Below are 18,690 nucleotides of genomic sequence, written 5' to 3'. Positions count from 1 at the left end.
TTGTTGAGTCACGAGAGAGAAAGGTTACAACGTAAGGATTTCCCATAACATTAAATATTTCCAGACTACATTGAGCAAGAATCAAAGTTTAAAATAGAAATAATGACAGCATATCCATAACAACAAAAATAAACAACAACAGAAAACACACAGGTGGCTGTGCCTTTAAACATTTAACAGTACCGTTTTGCCTCGGTTAGTTTAAACAAATGAGGGAATCAGAATCAATTAATGCTGCCTCTATGTGACACTTAATGATAAACATTGCTGTTATTACATTTTATTGAAAAAAACGTTTTCACAAAGATGGACATTTTGACTATATATATATATATATATGTGTATATGTATGAATGAGAGAGAGAGAGAGAGATTCCAATGCCAATAATTATTATTATTGGCAATATTGATATTGTCAACAGTATTATTTGTATATGTCCCAAACAACAATGTAGCGTTCATATTTAACAAGCTTAAATCTTGAATTGCGCAGACCAGTGCCCTATTTCTTGTACCTGGCTCAACAAAGTCGAGTAAATGTCCTATTATCCAGCTTAAATTAGCGAGATGATTGACGTCAGCAAATATATCAGAAAAGTTAAATGTGTCAGTGTTGGGAAAATGTATCGGCTAATTTTAAGTGCTTCATCACCCAAATCAATCAGTTTATATTCATTTAAATGCATCTGCTGGCAGTAGTATACAAATTAATATATACTTAAGGCGATATATGTACTGTATGTGCATATGTATCATGTACTATATATGTGTATATACATGTATGTGTAGATTACCATATAACTAGGAGTTTGAATATGTGTATGGGCGGATCAGTATGTATGTATTATTCATAATCAGAAATTCAATCAATTGAAGCAGTGAAAATAAATTGTGTGTGATTCTCTGTATTCTTATCACGATCACCTTAATCATGTTCTACAATAATGATATGTATGGTGTACTAATAACACTGTCATATAATTATGAGTGCTTTCAACACATCCATAAGTTACTTAAGAGCTAAATAAACTTAAGAACAGCATTGCATGCAGCAGGTGAGAGTCTCTGTCTGTGAGACGGGCAATCGATTGCTTCGAGAAACTGAAAAGCCAGACCTACGTCATCTTATCCTGAAAATTAGCCCGCTAAATCGCGTTGAGTGGCGTCCCCCTTTTTTTCACGAATTTACATATTTATCCAGTTTTAGCCCTATTCTTGTTCACATCCTGTTCCATGTCTTAACTTGCCGTATGGTGCTAGCCGGCACTGCATGAGACCAGCTGTCCCCACCCGGTTTAGTGCCACGGACTGGCCTTCAATGTGTGGGGGATTAATATGACGAAATAAAATGATACCGGCATAAAAAACAATATAAAGTGCATACAAAATACAACTTACCATTATGGTGAATTATCGCCATATTATGCAGAACGGGCATGGCGCGTGAGAAGCACCTGTAGCGATAAACACATATTTTAAGAAGGACTTCTGATATTGTCTTTGAAATTTCTTTTTCTTGGAAGATGACGGCTCTTCTTCATCTTCTGTCTCCTCATTGCGCCTTTCCCCATTTCCGAAGAAGCTCTCCAAAGTGACTGTTTGTTAATAATCTTTGCTAGCTTGATGTTTGGGTTAACGTATCACGTGACCGAGACGAGCACCTTGACATGTGTCAAGAGGCACAGACGCACAGACGGATGTATCTGGTCATTTAACAAAATAAAACATCTGTCAGACCTTGATAATCAAGCAAATATTTGTTTAATTCATTCTTTCTGTGCGGTCTTTTCTCTCTCTCTGTGTGTGTGTGTGTGTGTGTGTGTGTGTGTGTGTGTGTGTGTGTGTGTGTGTTTATGCTTAATTTGAGCTGGCAAAGTTACAGATAAGGTGTGCTCAATAAATGAATGTCACTAAAGTTTCAACCGTATGATCAGCATTTCCTGTGGAAACTGAGCTTATATTAACACACAGAGTAGGATAACTTTACTTACATAGACTTATACTCATAGAAAAAGAATAACAGGTATTAAAGGAACTTTTTAACGCAATATAACCTTACATAATTGCGGAGGTTGGGCCACATTTACAACACCTTGCAAAACATATATTAGTTAGTGCAAGTGTGGGGAAAAAAGCATTTTTGAATTTCTGGCACTGAAGTTGAAACTAAAATACAATTATCGAATTATTCATTTTGTCAAGGAAGATTGTTAATTGTTAGTGACCAACAAGTAACCTGGGGGACCTAAAGCCCTGTTGCTCAGTTTTACAGGAACAGCAAATTACCTCTATTCATATTTTGTTATTTATATAATCAGAATCAGTGTTATATATTAACGTGTCGTATACTAACTTATACGATCATTTTTATCAATATTACTTTATTAGAATGTTTGCTAAAACCTGTCCGGACCAGAACACAATTTTGTTCCACCGATCATGTGTACAGACACAAACTCCATCATGAGACTCAGCTGTTAAAGCCGACTGACAGCTGATCCAGATGTGATCAGCAGCCGCAGTCATCTGAAACCGATGTCGCTTCACGTGACGCTTCAGAAAAAGGACGTCTCATGTCTCTTAAAACATATATCCTTGTGTCCTCTCTCCTCGCTTGGAAATGATGCAAGTGAGGGAAACAGGGAGAAATTATTACCAAGCAAAGAATAATTCAATTTGAGCAAAGAATAATTCAATTTGAGCAAACAACAAGCCTTTCCATCCTTTTTGATCATTCACATTAGCATACCATAATAATCTGTCTCACTCTTTTGCCCTCTCAACCAACAATAAAAAACATTTAAATTACATTTCTGTTGATAATACTACCACAGGCCGAAGTAGCGCTGCCCTGCAACATAAGAACAACGCCGCTTCTTTATTTCCAGGTCTTGTGAGGATGCTAACTTTTTGATACTTTTTATGTGGCTTTAGCCTCAGACTTTGTGATTTCATATTTGTGTATCGGTGACGACTAGAACAGCAACATCTGTTTTGATTTCATAGTAGCTTTAATGATAATTAGCTAGCATGCTACAGTTTACAGTTCACAGTGATAAGTAATGCTCACTGAATTTGGTTTAAAAAGTCAGTACTTTCAATCACAAAGAAGCATTTTTTTCTCTGGAACATATAGCTTCACAAATTCAGAGGAAAAATGTTGACTGTTTTAACTGTAACTGAGTAAAACATTATATTGGGATTATTAGAAAAGGTCACCAAATTAGAAGGACCTGTAATGAAAATGTTTCCAGAAAGACCTCACATTCCATTTCCTTTAACAAACACGACACAAAATTATCTTAGGCCCGATCCAAATGTGCCCCCTAAAGCCTAAAACCCTGAACCCTCATGGACTTACTGACGTCACCTGTAAAAATGGTTGAGTGTGAGAGACTGTAGGGCACAAAATGGGTTTATTTGTAGATATATTTTGTGGGAGGAAACCGGATCATCCAGAGTAAACCCACGAATAGAATAATGATTTTAGCTAAATTAATTTAGCGGGAGGAAACCGGAGTACCCGGAGAAAACCCATGAACCGGAAAATGATCTAACCATGATCTAACCTGACATTTTGCGGACATCCATTGTGTTCTGTCACAGCATCGATGAAGTAACCTGCGATAATACGAGGGCTATTGTTGGTTTTGTATGCTTCTAGCCATATCATTTTTCTTGAGCAGCCATCAAAGCAACCATTTGGTTCCGGTAAGCTTGGTCTCATCCATTTGCTTCTGTTGCTTTGGCTCATATGAGGAAACAACACACATGCCTATGAAACGTTTCTCAATATTATGAGAGGTGATTTGCTGCTAGCTTAACCAGCGCTGTGGTAAAGCAAAACTTACAGAGACACTGCGGTCAAAATAGCGGAAAAATAACGCTATTCTTCATGTTGTTGAGCGACCGTTAGCCTCCTCTCTTGGGCTTTTACCTGCGAAGGTTATATTGGAGGTACAGTAGTTGCTGTTAACTCAAACCCTAACTTTACTTCACCTGGTTCAGTTTCTTTACCATAGCTTCCCTGCTCTGCTATGTTACGCCCCACCCCCAGTAGCAGAGGTGTCAAGTAACGAAGTACAAATACTTCGTTACCTTACTTAAGTAGAAATTTTGGGTATCTATACTTTACTGGAGTATTTATTTTTCAGACGACTTTTTACTTCTACTCCTTACATTTTCACGCAAATATCTGTACATTCTACTCCCTACATTTTAAAATTACCCTCGTTACTATTTCATTTTGGTTTGTTTTCATTCCGGCTTGTCATCGTTCAAAAACACACACAAAAAACCTCTCCGCCCCATTGCCCACAGATACGTGCGCGCGCACACAGGTGAGCACTGAGCACACACACCAGCAGACAGAGAGCGTCGAAAAATATGTCGCGTGAAAAGTAGACCGCTATATCTGCGTTTAAACGCTCCCAGGGTGAAGATGCAACAGCAGCTCTCATGTGAGGAGCACCGGAGTTCTCCTCGCACCGGAGCGGCTCTCTAAACCCGGAGCAGCTCTCTGAACCCGGAGCAGCTCTCTGCTCCAGGTGAAACGAGCCACGGTGCTCGTGTCTTCTACCAACAATGAGCTGCTGGCTTCACATATTACAAAAGTACAAAGTACACGGATATAAAACTAAGTCATTAATAAATACATGGACAAATGCCTGTACTTTCGGGTCAATGGTTATGGTACGCCGTTAACAGGTTACGCTTGCGCATGCGCGATTTGACGCGACGCCGTGAGCTCCGTGAGCTCGTCTTTTCCTGCTGTTGCGTTTCTCAAAATAAAAAAACAGATCTAAGCTCAATATTGAGCATGAATTGAGAGAGGCCGTATCAAATCTACAACCCCGTTTATAACATATGTGTTGAGGAAAGCAGTTCACTGCAGCCACTAATACTGATACAACGTGATGGTTCACATATCTGCACTCATTCTGTTTTGTTTGGCAAAAAAAATTAAAAGCTTATTGTTTTCCACAATGAGCTATTTAGTAGTAACTAAATATGAGTAATTTTTTGCACAGATAGAACTTACACAAAACATGGTCTGATGGGGCAATCTGATTTACTTGAAAGTGATTGCAATTTTCTTTATTCTGTTATTTATAAAAGCACAGATGAGTCACACAATTATGTTATTTACAGAAAAAGTTTGAGAACCACAGCTTTAAGTGTTTGTGTCGGAGTCGCCTCCGCCGCCGCCTATTTTGCACTATTACAATACTTATAGGCAACTAGTTATCATGTCTTCCGCTCCATGAAACGCATGTTAATGCTCAGTAGTATACATATGATACTTTAATGTATTTGCATTGTAATAAAATGTGATCATTTTAAATGGGCATATATGCAGCTGAAACGGGTAGCCTAGTGCATCCCACATTTCTCAACATAACATTTTAAAATATTATAGTCATTATGACCTTTATAAAAATGATTGTTTTGGGGGGAGGTGGGGTAGTGCACTATAGGCCCCTGACATGCGGCTTAAGAGTTTGTCCTTAATGGAAAAAAAACATTCCCCTTACATTACTTTTACTTTTATACTTTTAAGTAGTTTTTAAACCAGTACTTTTACACTTTTACTTAAGTAAAAAGCTTGAGTTGATACTTCAACTTTTACAGAAGTATTTTTAAACCCTAGTATCTATACTTCTACTTGAGTAATGAATGTGAATACTTTTGACACCTCTGCCCAGTAGTATCTAAATCGAAATGAAAGAGATAGTATCTCATAATTATGAGACAGTAAGTGGTAATTATGAGAAAGTTAAGTCATAATTATGAGACAGTTAAGTGGTAATTATGAGATAGTTAAGTCACAATTATGAGATAGTTAAGTCATAATAATGAGATAGTAAGTCGAAATGATGAGATAGTATCTCATAATTATGACTTACAATTTTTTTTTAATCACAGTGGCAGAAACGGGCTTCTAACATGCATGGTTAAAAGAGCCGTGGGGGTTCCTGCTGGCAGCTTGAGGAAAGTGTTGCTTTAAATACAGAATCTCAGTTTAAAAGCCTGAAATAAAAAAAAACCTCATGTATGTCTATTAGCATGCCACATAAAAGCACGTCCAGCTAAATGATTGCCCACACTCATATTCCAGGCCAAAACAATAATTAGTATTTTGTATAATCTCCTTACAAATGACGTTATATTTACCGCCAATGCAAATCCGAAATTGTTGTTTTTTGCAGAGGACCTACATCAGCAACCCCAGTTACTGCAGACAACATACAACAAAACATAATTCCCTGCAGACAGAAGGACGTGTGTCTGTAAAAGGAAAGCCGTAATTATGAATTCGTTGAAGCCCAAATCTAAAAACTGAATAAATCCATTGTTTTCAAACATGGCAGAGGACAATATGTACTGACCAGGGAGGTGCCGGGCGTGTGCTTAGTTTGACTGACGCGTGTTCGCAGCCTATAAGAGCGCAGAATCACCCCTCACGTAACCGGAACTACGCGTCACTGCCACGTTCCGGGTTTATATAGCGTCAGGCGGAAGCGGGTAGGCGCCATTTCACTGCGGAGTTGCACAGCGGTCTTTCGGTGGAAGTGCAGCGTCAACAGTCGTGGGACAAGAAAAAAAAAAAATCGGATTGTAATAACACCCCGCCTTCTGCCCGATGGAAGCGGCTGTCAACATGCATCACGACAGGTAAAGCCCGCCTGCCATTTTGCTCAATGCCCCCGATGAACTGACTACATTCGTTATCCGCGGAGACGGACCAACGTTAAATGTCATCCCAAAAACGTTAGCTAACGTGAGTTACCGTTAGCCGAACGGAAGATTTGTCTCGGAACACAGGCGTAGCTACACAGTGGTGTAGCTAACGGTAGCTTAACGCAGCAGTCACTCAGCATGCCTTGTTAGCTAAACTGACCGTCCAGGAAATTGCAGCTAAATGCGTAGCTTAGATTAGTAAGACTCGTAGCTTTTCGAGTGAGCCGATTCAACGGGAGGCACATGACAGTCGCTGCCCTACCGGCTGTTTCCCCGCCGGCTTTCTGTCATCGCTCCGCTAACCTCGAAGCTCGCGCGACTATCTCGCAAGGTAGGTAGCTAGCTAGCTAACTGGTAATAACTAGCTAGTTAACTAACTAACTTAGTGCCCTAGCGTGCTTATACACACAGAGTGTGCTATTAAAAATAAAAGCGGCTCTGAATGAACTGATTTAGTCGGTTATTGTTGCAGTCCGGTGACGCTGATTGTTAGAATAGCGTCAAGGCTACTGTGCCGGTGATTAACGCTAAACGTTGAACTAAATTGGCAGTTTGACCTTTTTTCCAAAAGCTAAATCGTTGACTAAAGATGTCTTGTTTTTGCTTTGTTTTGATATATCTAAAGATCTCTTTCCGTTATAGTGTCCGTCATTGTGAGGCAGTGTTTACAAACAGTGAAGGCGGGGCCTCCGAAACCACGCGATCACCGGCTATAGGGGTTAAAAATCCAAGACTTTTCTTTAGTTGTTTTCACTAAATTATAAAGAAGTCGCGTAGTCTCCGCTAAATGAGTAGCTAATTACGTCAATGCATCTTTTGTAGAAGTAGGACGTCGATTCAGTGCAGATTTCACACAACAAAGAGTCACATCAACACTTGCAAGTGTTAATAACGCAACGGGAGGTTAAGTAATAAAAAGAGTGCATTTCATCAATTTTGACAATTTAAAGACTTTATATTTCATTGAACATTATAGATATTCATAATTTCACAGTGTCATGTTTAAAAAATGTGTTGCATGTGCTTTTACGACTCTGTAGATGTTTGCCAGAGCGTGTTTCTTATCATCATGTTTATTTTGTTATTGTCGTGCTTAAGCCACATTGGTGACCTCTGTGGCTCAAAAGTAAAACTCCTTTTTTGTTTTGGCATATTGTGGTAAAAAAGTAATATAGAGTTACTACCTTTCTGTCTGGTGAACTGTCATCTGTATCTAATGATGATGGCTGTTTTGGACTTTGTTCGACTAAACATCTAAATCATGCATATCAGATCCTATGCCTTGGTGCACGAGCCAATGTTAACCTGTTTCAAAACAAACAAATGTATATAGTGTGTTTTGTGCTACAGGTGCATACTTATAGGGATCAAGATTTAGGGCATTTACAGTAAAATATCACAAAACATATAAGTTCCTATTATTTCTGTTAATTTGCAGCTACGTTACTTGATAAGTATTCCAAAAGGTTTAAGTAACTGGTCTTCAACTATATTTGTATGTAAGTTGATACTGAACTGTATTCACTGTGCGATGAGTCCAGATATTTGCTAAATACTGATGCAGTTCTGACGTTCTTTGTGTCGCTGGGATTCTGACCGATGTAGAAAATCAGCTCACAGGCTTTGCCAGCGTTTGTGTGTCAGTGGGACAAGTGTGTGTCCTAAACTCTGAGGTGAGATTTAACTCCTTCTGGTCCCTGTGTTTTGCTTAGAAGGAGCTGAAGTCGGGAGGACAGGGTTTATGGTGACATGGTGGCCTCACCAGACTTCAGACAGCAAAGACTGAAGATGCCAGTGAGTCGCAGAGCATTCTGAGATCTTTCTTTTCTTTTACTTAACTTTAGTAATTCATATTCTGAAATGTGTCCCTTTTTATTTGAAACAGTCCTTAATAGTAACTGTAGGAGTACTGGGAAGATGTACTGCAAAGGGACCAACTCCAATTTTGAGACCACAGTGCCTCAGTCAAGGGTATTTGCAGGAGCATCCCTGACATTCATTTCTTTGGAAATAGTTGGACATCAGAGCTCACAAATGTCATACATAAGAGAGCAAAGCAGAGTTGAGATTTCAACCCAGTTGCTCCATGCTTATCAGGCCCTGTCATTTAGTATTTGTGTATTAGTTATGAATTTTTAAGTGTTTATTTATTAGCACCATAGTTTTGATTATGTGTTTTTGCTGGTAGAAGCCATGCAATGGTGGTTCCCATGACTGTGCTAAATGTAGCAGCCTATTGATGGAATCCTTGTTTCCTAGATGACGGTTTTGCCGACTGGGAAGGCAGAACCATATTTTCACAGGTCAGGGGATGACGCATGTATAGCCTGGGCCTTTTAACATTAGCAGATTTCCACGAGTGTGTGCAGTCATGGGAGCGGGTGGAAGTTCGGTGAATCGGTGGTGGCATCAAAGGTGCAGGAAAAGGTCATACAGCACAGCACAGTCGACTTAGACTTGAGTGCCATTTTCTTTACCCGCGTGCGTGCGTGCGTGCGTGCGTGCGTGCGTGCGTGCGTGCGTGCGTGCGTGCGTGTGTGTGGACCTGGTGTTTTTAGACTTTCTTCCCTCACCAAAATGTGGTCACTGTTGTTTTTTTATGAATCTTTTATCATATAGTGTAAATAAGTGATTTGTTGTTTGTACTTTCATTCTCACCACTTTTATCGTGAGGTAGCGTTTCAGTTCCTGGAGTTTGTCTTTATCAATTCATGTCATATTTTCCCCATCCTCTCTCTGTCTCCTTCCCTCCTCTCTGTTTCCTCGCCTCCAGCTCCCTGGTCGGCTTGTCCGGTGGTGGAATGGACCAACACAGTAGTTCAGGCAAACGCATTCGCAAGCCCTCCCTGCTTTACGAGGACTTTGAGAGCCCGTCTCTGCCGCACGCGATGCCCCAGGGCCCTCCTGTCCCACCACAGCCCCCAGTGAAGGATGCCAGCCGGCCGGGCCGCATGACCAACCAGCTGCAGTTTCTCCAGAGGACCCTGATGAAGTACCTGTGGAGGCATCAGTTCTCCTGGCCTTTCCGTGAGCCAGTAGATGCCTACAGGCTTAATCTACCGGTGCGTTACAATAGGAAAAACGTTCACTTTCCACGTTCACTTTAATTTTTTGTTTGAGTTATGTTTCTGCAACTCATTGTTGTGCCTGTAGTTCCTTCCCTACTCCCCTGTATTATTCACTATACACAAGCAATAAATCCTTCTAAAGTGTGCCGACCACAACATTGGATGCAGTAAACAAAATAACTGCTCTTTCAAGTGGACCAGGCCTATGTGTTACGATGAAATAAGATGAAGTGATATAATTAATATATATTTATTTAGCTATTGAGTTGTAAAACCTTTTAATACCTCACAGTATAATTTTATAACTTTTAACTTCAAGCCTTCAAGGTGTTGAGGAGCTGCAGTGTTGATTCATGGACTAACTGAAAAGCTACACTGTACATTTACCGCTTGACAGCTTTACCTTTTGAATTCTAATCTGCACCGATCGCCACCAGCTGGCTGCTCTGAACGTCTCTCTGTCTGTCTCTGTCTCTTCTTGTCTCTCTAAACAAAAAAAACGTTCCTTATTGTGGCTTTTGCAATTTATAAATTGCATTTGCCACCATCACAATGTCGAATTGAATACAGTCAATAGCTCAGCCTGAGTTCAACATGCTCCACAAGTCATGGTTTCATTAAAATAAAAATAAAAAAGGATCTTCACATGTTTCACTTCTGTCTATTGTTCTGCATTTCTTTCAGGATTACCATAAAATAATCAAACAACCCATGGACATGGGGACCATCAAAAAGCGTCTGGAGAACAACTTCTACCGCAGTGCTTGTGAGTGCATACAGGACTTCAACACAATGTTCACCAACTGCTACATCTACAACAAGGTATGTTAAAAGGTAAAAAACAGATCTTTATCCATCGTGTTTTTGTCCCCTTTCAGTCCCCCTCCCGCTGCAACCTTAAACAGAAGGGACCACTCTAATGATTTCATTTCAGGTCGACCTCTCTCACAGCAGGAGTTATTCAGGGTTATGTAAAGCTCAAGGCTCTCGGGGCAGATCCAGACCCAGGTGTTCTCTCAGGGATTTTGTTAACATTGTGAGAGAGGGAAAAAAATGTCCACCTTTTCTTGATTGCCCACGAGAAAAAGGTCATTCAACACTTTGCAAACTGAAACTTGCCGGGGGATTCTACCTGGGAATGTTATCTCACGTATCAATAACAAAAGAGGGAAAATGAAAGTGCTGCCGTTGCAGATTTAGTGGAGATCCATTACCAAATATTTTTTTACAAATCGGGCAATATCTCTGGAGATGTAAATCAAGGTGTTTTTGGTCAATGGTAGTTGATTCTATCTTAGCATCAAGACATCGAAGATCATTTTCACCATAAGCTTCATCCATACATCACTGTTTTTACTTTTGTTATTCATTTAATTTGTAATATATCAGAAGCTATGACAGGCTGCAAGTATTTGTCAAATTTTGTCGAGCAAGGCATAACTATTGCTGTTTTCTCTCTGCTACTGAATTCATCAGCTAATCATCAAAACTAATAAAAGTATATTGAAATGAAATCAAATGAATGTCAAAAGAACTGTTTTTTATTTAGTATAATGGCATCTTTGCAGTGTGCTAATGTTTTTTTCTTTTCTTTACTAGCCAACGGATGACATTGTGCTGATGGCTCAGCCCTTAGAGAAGATCTTTCTCCAGAAGGTGGCCCAGATGCCCGAGGACGAAGTTGAGCTGCCTCCTCCAGTTCCTCGAAGCAAGAACAGCAGGGGACGAGGTCGCAAATCTCACTGTAAGTTGCAGAATCTGAATGAAGCTGTTTCTATATTTGTTGTTGTAGTTGTTATTTTTTGTTCACTAAGAAACCTTTTGTCGGACTTCCAGCCTCCCTATACAGCTCAGCGGTTCTACTAAATGTCTTCTTTTTGCAGAGAAGCATCATGCAAAAGTAACGTTTATAGTGGAAGCCACACAGAAAGCCATGTCTCCAGTGATTGACAGAACTTTTGTCACCTGTCATTCTGTAGCTGAATTCCATCACTAATGTTGAATATTCATCTCTCACCAGCGAGGGCTCAGCAGGTGCCAGCCGTGTCCCAGTCAGCTTACTCCCCGTCTTCCTCGGACACTGGGGAGTCCATGCTGGCCAACTCTCCCCAGACCGTGCTGACCAAAAGCCTGCCTCCGGCCAACATCATGGGCCTGCCCCCTACACAGCCCACAACCAAGGTAGATAGAACAGTCTAGTGCTGCACTGAATAGTTTGAAGCTTCATCCATAATGTTCACATTCGAATACTGCGCAGCTTCTTTTTTCTTTTTTTTTTTTTCTACAATTTATTTTATTCCCCCCCCCTTCTGTCTATTCATTCATTCATTCATTCTGCATCTAGTTGTTTTTATGTTGGCAAAACTGACGGATTTTATTCATTAAAGAAAGTTGATTTTGAAAAAAATAATAAAATAAAGACTATTTATTTTGTTGAGTCATTTTTTTCAAATTGAGGATTTCGTTCGAGGATTTTTTTTTAAAGGGTGATGATGTAATTATGACGACAGATATTCAAAGCTTCATTCGGAAACCTCAATAAAAGCTTTGTATGTAAAAAAAAAAGTAAAAGTAAAAAAAAAAGATGTTCGGTACAACCCCACAAAAAAAACATGATAATTTGCATAATTAGTGAAGCAATGTCTGAGCTGGATGTGTGTGTGTATGTATGTATGTATGTATGTATGTATGTATGTGTGTATATATATATGTTTTATATATATGTGTGTGTATGTATATATATATATATACACACACACATATATATGTGTATATATATATATATGTGTGTGTCAAACAAGACTAAGTGAGGATTTAGTATATTCAATTCATTTTGTTTAGAAAAACACATGTCTGGAAAGATTTAGGCATCTTGAAAAGCAGAATTAATACAGATTTGAGTGCCTATTGCAAAATATGTCCGCGTATTCACCATTTTTGTTGTAAGAAACAATGTGTTGAACTACAAAGTAAAGTGATTGGAATAAAGCCACAATATTGAGTTTATTGTGACTGCCAACCTCTTTATTTGAAGAAAAAAGGTGTAAAACGTAAGGCAGACACCACCACCCCCTCCACCATGGGCTTGACTGTGGGCATGTCGGGACCAACGCACATGGTGGGCTTGGGGAAAGGAGGCCACGGGGGCCAGGTCCACGACACCTCCATGCACACCATCTCCTCCATGGGGAACATGGGCTTGGAGACTCCACCTGGGATGGGCCTGGTCAGGAGCCCCGGAGGTCCTGTCCTGCTCCAGCCAATGATGGCAGGCGGCGGACGCCGAGTGGGCAGCGGACGCCCCATCAAACCCCCAAAGAAGGACTTGCCTGACTCTGTCCAGGCTCAGCCGTCTAAGAAGGGCAAGCTAAGCCCTCAGCTGAGGTACTGCAGTGGGTTGCTGAAGGACATGTTGTCAAAGAAACACGCTGCGTATGCCTGGCCTTTCTACACACCTGTGGACGCCGCTGCGCTGGGACTTCATGACTATCACGACATTATTAAGTGTCCCATGGACCTCAACAACATCAAGGTGACTCCTCATATGCTTCTAACTTGTGGAAAGAGTAGTAGACCATTGTTATAGCTCCTATTGTGTTGCTGATTACGCAGTAACGTTATGTTGTTTCAGATCTTTTAATGTCCTTTAAAATAATAATCTAACGCACTGCGATGAACACGAAGACATTGGGGCTGAAGATATGCAACGTATTGCAAATTATATACAAAAAATAAAACCCTTCTAAAACCTCCTAAAGGTGCGATTGAAGCTCTAAAATTGTCTCCTCCTATCTCTCTATCAGAGGAAGATGGACTGTCGTGAATACAGGGACGCTCAACAGTTTGCTAGCGACATCAGACTCATGTTCTCTAACTGCTACAAGTACAACCCACCTGACCACGATGTCGTGGGCATGGCACGAAAGCTGCAGGTGAGCCCAGCTGTCCAATCCTACTGAAACAAAAGTGCAGCAGACTGAAGAGACTCTTTTCTGTGACTGTTGATTTCTCTTTGATTTGGGCTTTTTTTCTTTGCGTCTGTGTGTGTCCCAGGATGTGTTTGAGTTCCGTTTTGCCAAGATGCCGGATGTACCACACATGGATCACACGGCCATGTCACTGAGTGGCCATCCAACATCCTCCTCGTCCTCTTCCTCCTCCTCCTCCTCCTCATCGTCCTCGTCCACCTCCGAGAGCGAGCCCAGCAGTGAGAGTGAGGAGAGCGAGAGCAGCCCCAACTCGGACAGCGAGGAAGAGCGAGCACATCGCCTGGCTGAGTTACAGGACCAGGTGTGCACACAAGTAAGTCCCCCGGTGCTTTTTATTCATCCAGGTCTCCAAAAAAAATTTCCCCCACAATGATCATCAATTAATTAATTTTTCCAAACAGCTCAGAGTCATGCACGAGCAGCTGGCGGCCCTCTCTAAAGGCCCCATCATCAAGGCCAAAAAGAAGAAAGAGAAGAAGGAGAAAAAGGAAAAGAAGAAAAAGAAGAAGCTGGAGAAGCGAAGTCGAGATGTCAAAAGCAGAGCTGACTCTGAGGAATGGAAGATGCCCGGCAAGATCCTGAAAACAAAGTCTGCCAGAGCAGGAGGCTTGCAACCCAAGAAGAGCCAGGGGAAGAAGAGTAACAAGAACAGCAAGTTAGTAGTAAAGCAGTTACCCAAAATCACCATCAAACTGTTTCTCCTCTTCACATCGAGAGTTTTTAAAGCTTCTCAATGTAAAATAACACGCAAACATAGTTGTTTATCTTTAATAGGAATATATAAAGCAGCCGACATTAATGGTCTTTTTCTTATCACTTCCTCTTGATTCTGCAGGGACGCAAAGAAGCCGTTCTACCCTCCTCCGCCCACCTCCATGCTGCCGCACTACGACTCCGAGGAAGAGGAGGAGATCGTGCCCATGTCTTACGACGAGAAGCGCCAGCTGAGCCTCGACATCAACAAGCTGCCGGGGGAGAAGCTGGGTCGCGTGGTCCACATCATTCAGTCCAGGGAGCCGTCGCTGCGGGACACCAACCCCGAGGAGATTGAGATTGACTTTGAAACGCTCAAGCCGTCGACACTGAAGGAGCTGGAGCGCTACGCGATGACCTGCCTGAGGAAGAAGCCCCGTAAGCCGTACACCGAACAAGGTGTGTTGCTTTGCTGCCATTGACGAGCTATTAGCATTGCTGCCATTTAAATCAATATCTAGCATGTGATGCAGCTGTGCTTTAGGCCGGTTTGGAGGGAAGACATTAACTTGGGTGCAGACTTTTGCAGCTAAAATGAATTCCTCTGCGATTGATTACCTTGTTTCGACCGTTGGAATGAAGTTAGCACCTTTCGTCTGCCAAATCCAGCATAAACATTGGCTGAGGCAGGTAAAGATTTCAGGTCACTTCAGGTCAGATATGTTCTCCTTATATTAATTCCACTGACTGAGTGTTCACAGTTCTAAAGTGTTCTACGTAGATTTCAGAAGTGAGTGGCCGATAGAAATGTTCAGTGACCCTTTCAGACCCTGGTTGCAACACAACATGGACGTTTGGTTCAGCTCAAGCAACAATGCAAATCAAAGCAGCGTTGTACGGTCATAGCTGTAAGACGCACAATAATGATCGACGCTTGGCTTTTGTTTGTTGGTTTACACAGAGCTCAGAGCTTTCCAACTATTTAGTTATTAATTCCAATCTCATGAAGGAAAATGTGGTCATGATTATGTAAAAGGATCATTCATAAATAACAACGTGACTATTTCATAATCAAAGAATAGGTCTACATTTAATAATCAGGACCCTCTCATAAGAACGTGGCACTACTCGATATATTTTTAATTTATCAACCATTCTCTAAAAGTCAGCCGGGGGAGGCGCAAAGGATGAGCAGACGGGAAGCCAAACGTAAGAGACAGAGGAGGCGAACATGCAACGGCTTGGCATGAAGGCAGCTCTGGTTACATGCAAAGGATATGCACTTTGATAAAAATGTTTGAATGTTTTTTTCTTCTTAAAAAAAACAAACGCCATTAGTGTTACAACAAATTGACAGGCATGCAATGTTTGTTTTTTGTCAGCCAGTTAATGCACCTGACTTGGTTTCCTCTGTGCATCTCAGTGACACACAGAAGGGAGAGAAGGAATGATTTTCCTCCTGAGTAAACACTGCTGGATAAGCTCCTTGAGGCAATACAGCGATGTGGAAAGTTGATTATGCATTTGCTAAGTCGGCATGTAGAGTATGGAGCACATCGCTCGATGCGCGAAGCGGTTAATGAATGACATGTCTGGGAGGTTGCTGTGATTTGGCGACTTGAACTCGGTGCTCTCTGAGGTTTGTTAAATCCAACGAGCAAGTGTTTGTCTGCTGTTTTTTCTTCTTCTTTTTTTCTGTACTTTATTATTGTCTGACAAATCTAATTTTAGTATATATGTTTAATGTTAATATATTTCAATTAATATAAATGTAAGTGAAAAAAAAAAGAAAAATTCCAACAAGCAACTGCATGACCGTCATCTTTTCAGGCGGGGCAGGAAAGAAAGGCGGTGCTGGGAAGTCCAAAGAGGAGCTGACTCTGGAGAAGAGGAGGGAGCTGGAGAAGAGGCTGCAAGATGTCAGCGGGCAACTCAATTCTGTCAAGAAACCTACGAAACCTAAAGGTGAGCCCATCCATCCTTATTCTTCTCATGCGCACCACATGCACCTTCAATGTCACTTTTTAGATGTCATTTATGTTGATTATTGTTTGTCGAATTATAAAATAGAAGAGAAAAAAAAGTCACTTTCTTTTGAGGATTACATTTTTGCAAAAATTAAAAAATATTTCATATTTTTACAAAACATGTTGCCAAGTGCCTCAAGTGTTAGCGATACTGAATAAAATGGACACTCCTCATGCTACACATATTGAACTATTTACATTTATACAAATTCTACTTAGAAATTCTCTCGTCCTCTCCTCTCCTCTCGGCAGCCTGCAGCTCAGTCGAAGTTTCACTGATTCTTTGTCACGTGACCATTGTTATCCGCAGAGTCATTCACGGCTTTCCAGTTGCGCTTGAGGAGTGCAGAATGTTTTATAGGATGTGGGTTGTGCATAAAATATAAATGCTTGCCTTTCTTACCTGCTGGGGATCACAGGGGTAATAGTTATATTCCTTTTTTTTTAATCTCTACCTGGTGTATGCGTATTTATTTACTCTTAGTTGTTGTTCTGTCCTCAGTGGAGAAGCCGAGCGCTGTGGAGACTCACACCCAGCCCTCGCGCCTCAGCGGCAGCAGCTCCAGCTCCGACTCCTCTTCCTCCTCGTCCTCCTCCTCGTCCTCAGACACCAGTGATTCAGACTCCGGTTGAGATCCTCACCACTAGCTAAGAGAGAACACACTAATATCTCAGGGACTTGGGCTGGCCCAGGACACAACACACCCTGCAACAATAGTGGGCTGAGATATTAGATGCCGTGGCGAAAAAAATACACTCCAAGTGGACTCGTAAACATTTTTGAATGTGGGACTGAGGGATGTGAAACCACATCTCTGTGGATAATTTAAGAAAAAAAAACACTAAATGCCTTGGTTTCCCCCTCCTCCCCTTTTGTAAATACGTGTACATATTTATGTTTCTTTTATAAAGAAGAATTTTATGGTGATCCCCCAAAGAGGGAAGCGAAAAAAAAAAAAAAAGGATATGGAAAGACGGGCCTTACTGCAGATCGGATTTGGCTGGCCTTACGCTGTGTCCTCTGTGGTGAGCGAAAGGAAGAGTGTGTATTTATTTTTGTTCTTCACCAACATTTCCTCGGACGTTACTGGAGTTTGAACCAGCAACCTTTTTGGTCACAAGCCTTGCTTTTCTATCATCTGGCCTCCTGCCACGCTTCATTTTTAGATCCACCCCTAAACTCGGCCTTAATCTTCCGGATTGTTGATAAGGGTTAGATTATTTGAAAAAATAATTTCAAGAAAAAAAAAAGAAGCCATTTAGAAAAGCAAACCTCTGGTATTTGCCATCTTCAGGTCAAAGTTTGAAGTCTGTTACAGTTTGAGTTCTGGATCATTCCTCTTTTTCTGTTTACACATGTTCTTGCAGTTAAATCTCAGTTTGAGCTTCATTCTGTTTTTACAGCATGTAGTTCTTGTGGTTTTGAAAACAAAGTGGGTTCATAGTACAGTATAGACGGCTTTACGTACTGTAATTATAAAGTTTGCAATGACGTAACATAATCATTCAGTTTGTAATGATTTGGTCGGCTGCACTGATCTTTAGAAGTCCAACAGCCAATCTTATAAATGTGACACTATTTGCAAGTCTTCAGTATTTTGAAATCAGCTCTGTACTGTTCAACTTGGATATTGCTCTCCACATTTTTCTTTAATATGTTGGACTGTAACTGAAGTGTGCGTTTGTTTCATGAGCGCTGAACACTTCTGGGCTTCTAAATGTTAGCAGATTGTCTTGCAGGGTTTTCTAATTTCCACATTAATCTTCTGATGGTGTGTCGTGTTGCATCTGTAGCACTTAGAAAACTCGGTGACGGTTGCTTGAGGAAATCTCTCGGCTGCTCTGCACTCACTGGAACAGATGGTGTCGACGGAGTAGCGCCACAAGTTTCCCCACAAAGAGACGACTGAGTCCTCTTAGCCCCATGCATAGTTGAAGCTATTGTTGAATGTTCAGTGAAAGAATATATGCTTGTATATACTTAAACTGTATTTGCTGTTGCACAAACTATTGTATTTCTGCTGTTCAGGCTTTTCTTTCCTCTTTCAATTCTCTTGTTTGCTTTTCTTTTCTCTTTTTTTTTTACACTTCTCATTCCAGTTTACTGTCTCTCAAGCATACCTTTCATTTGACAAGTGTGTTAATTAAAATATTCTCTTCTGTAGAAACCAT

General features: G+C 40.9%; 1 protein-coding gene across 1 annotated transcript; it reads left to right on the top strand.

Moving 5' to 3' along the window:
• Window positions 1-6,563: 6,563 nt before the first annotated feature.
• Window positions 6,564-17,151, top strand: brd2b (bromodomain containing 2b; the record flags this gene model as incomplete). Its single annotated transcript, XM_079227600.1, has 12 exons — window positions 6,564-6,675; window positions 9,515-9,803; window positions 10,494-10,631; window positions 11,409-11,553; window positions 11,830-11,990; window positions 12,844-13,341; window positions 13,613-13,741; window positions 13,863-14,111; window positions 14,200-14,453; window positions 14,634-14,950; window positions 16,322-16,456; window positions 17,021-17,151. The coding sequence occupies exons 1-12, from the start codon at window positions 6,644-6,646 to the stop codon at window positions 17,149-17,151; spliced, it is 2,478 nt and encodes an 825-aa protein (XP_079083726.1). The 5' UTR covers window positions 6,564-6,643.
• Window positions 17,152-18,690: the final 1,539 nt, after the last annotated feature.

This window comes from Taurulus bubalis (assembly GCF_910589615.1).
Source record: "Taurulus bubalis genome assembly, chromosome: 12".
Taxonomy (NCBI): domain Eukaryota; kingdom Metazoa; phylum Chordata; class Actinopteri; order Perciformes; family Cottidae; genus Taurulus; species Taurulus bubalis.
Note: the sequence above shows the minus strand (reverse complement) of the source record. Positions and strands in the feature narration are given on the sequence as shown.